At 45.9% G+C, this 2500-nt stretch overlaps 1 protein-coding gene across 1 annotated transcript in view; it reads right to left on the bottom strand.

Annotated features, from left to right (window-relative positions):
* The window catches only part of magixb (MAGI family member, X-linked b), an 83747-nt gene that overhangs the window by 53038 nt on the left and 28209 nt on the right, over nucleotides 1–2500 (bottom strand). Inside the window, exon 3 of the mRNA XM_076276511.1 lies at nucleotides 1176–1292. Within this exon, the coding sequence (XP_076132626.1) occupies nucleotides 1176–1292 (117 nt within the window). The remainder of the gene's footprint in view (nucleotides 1–1175; nucleotides 1293–2500) is intronic.

Below are 2500 nucleotides of genomic sequence, written 5' to 3'. Positions count from 1 at the left end.
TACCTGTATATACATATATGTGACCTGACAGACAGGAACATCAGAATGTATAGAAAGATGTACAGTGGTGCACAGCTCTGAGCAATGGGTGTTATACTGTATATTGATCATTTTTCATTTGCACAAGGCTGTAAAAGCCTTTGTGTTACTTTATACTGTCATAATGTATTAAAACACGTAGTCCATGTCACTAACACACCATCTGTTCACTGTGTGTGTCAGCACTGAAGTTACTTGTTTGTGTGAAACTGTGTATTGTATTACAAGTGTATTGTAAAGAGTTCTTGTAAAGTATAATGCGCAAATTAATGTAAACAGACCACAAACTTGCTAGCTTGCTACCATTAAGGGACATCACTACATTAGTAGGCGTAAGTATTAGTTGTCCAAATAATCAACCCTCTTATACATGATGTTTCCCAGTCTCAGTAGGATGAAAGCATTTAAACAGATATTTAAACAGCTATTAGCTTTGATAAGTACGCCATTTACACGAGAGGGGGAGGATGCATGCAACAATATTGTTACGGAGGATGACTGAACATGAAAAGACACAATGAGCACTGTAACACACCACAGAGATCTGATTTAGCACATACAGGGAGACCTGATGAGAGGCTGGTGAGAGACACAACGAGACACAGAGAATGAGACATTACAGGACAAAGACATTATGAGATATTAGAAGAGAGATATCATGAGATATTAGAATGACTTATTGTGAGGGAGATATAATGAAGGGAGTAGCCTACATAGGCAGGCAGGAGGCGAGGAACATAAGGGATACATAACACCAGAAGAGAGAGCAAAGTAAACTCTGAAGTGTTGAGTGAGGAGATGAGAAGATGATTAGGCAGTAGGAGAGGGGAGAGGGGAGAGGGCACACTGTGTGGGGGTATGAGGGGACATTATCATCATCAGACCCTGGGAAAGATGAGAGGAAGGACACAGGAGGAAGGACACAGAGGCACTGAAGGAGAGAGAGAGAGAGAGAGAGAGAGAGAGAGAGAGAGAGAGAGAGAGAGAGAGAGAGAGAGATGAGAAAGATGAGAGTGGGGAAATGGTCCCCTGAGGGGTGGGAGGACCCCATGGTAGAGGGGCAAGCAGGGACGATGGGACAGAGGGACAGCCGGACAGACAGCAGGACAAACGGGTGGACAAAAGGACAGACTTACAGGGCACGGCCCGCAGATAGAGGTTCTCCCGGATGACCTGCTGCAGCTGGCTGTCCATGGAGCCCGGCGTGAAGCACTTACTGAGGTACAGCCGCAAGTCCTTACACAGGGTGGAGCCTGACCAAGAGAGAGAGAGAGGAGGGAGGGAGGGTGGGGGAGAGAGGAGGAGAGGAAGAAGGGAGGGAGGGAGGGACAGAGGGGGAAGAGGGATGGGGGGGAGTGAGTGAGAGAAAGGAGGAGAAGGAAGAAGGGAAGGGGAGGGCAGAAATGTGGAGAGAAAGAGGCGGAGGAAAGGAGAAGGGAAAGAGTGAGGGAGAAAAGAGAGGCAGAGGGAAGGAGAAAGGGAAAGAGAGATGGGTAGGAGAAAGAGGAGAGGAGAAAAGCAGGGGGTATAGATGGAGTGAGAGGGAGAGGAGAAGAAAGAGAGAGGGAGAATGAAAAGAACAGGTGAGAGAGGAGGAGAGAGGGAGGCAAGGTGAGAAAGAGAGAGACAGAGAGAAAGACCAACAAATTCAGTTTAGACATGTTGCATCAAAGATGAGCCCCAAACTAACTCACTGAGAATTTAGAAAAACCTATGAGCTTGCAAAAATATATGAACCCCATACACACACACACACACACACACACTTTGCAGAACATTACTTATCCTGAGGCAGAATTGATTAACCTTTAGACATCTTAAAGGTGTTCTCTATCAATCAGCTGAAACAAGCTGGGAGTGCTTAGTGTGCAAGTGTAGAGAAAACATGATTGTTGAAGAAAACACACACACACACACACACACACACACACACACACACACACAAACAAACATACAAACACACACCTCTGCCTCCTGCAGTTCCCCTGATGACACAGGGACCCAGAGCCAGCATGGCCAGTCATAAACCCTGATGATATCTGTTGTGTAATCATACACATACACATGTTTGAGCCTGGAGACATTTGGGTGTAATCTCCCGTAGGGCTAAAGTGTCTGCTCTCCCACGCCTAAACCGATGCGCTCCCACGGTAACGGCGATGTGTTGTGGTGTGGAGATCTTATCGCCATGGTAACTCTTGTTCCTGGTGTTCCGCTGTTTTTGGGTTGGTTGTGAACATAACTCATCAGATGAGTTCAAGTCAAGTCAAGTCATTTTTATTTATAAAGCGCATTTAACATGTACTTAGTAATCCAAAGCGCTCCACACACAAGACATTGACACATAAAGACAAACGATGCTGGACAGAGCGGCGTAATCGCCAGCGTACCTGTGACATCACACCAAGACACAAATAAACAGACAGACAAATAGACAGTTACAGCAGAGACTTTCTAATGA

The sequence above is a fragment of the Alosa pseudoharengus genome, unplaced genomic scaffold (assembly GCF_046254945.1).
Source record: "Alosa pseudoharengus isolate Yale_2024_CS ecotype anadromous, Long Island Sound unplaced genomic scaffold, YU_APseudo_1.1 YU_APseudo_1.1_scf_9, whole genome shotgun sequence".
Lineage (NCBI taxonomy): Eukaryota > Metazoa > Chordata > Actinopteri > Clupeiformes > Clupeidae > Alosa > Alosa pseudoharengus.
The sequence above is the reverse complement of the archived record's forward strand: the minus strand, read 5'-3'. Positions and strand labels throughout refer to the sequence as shown.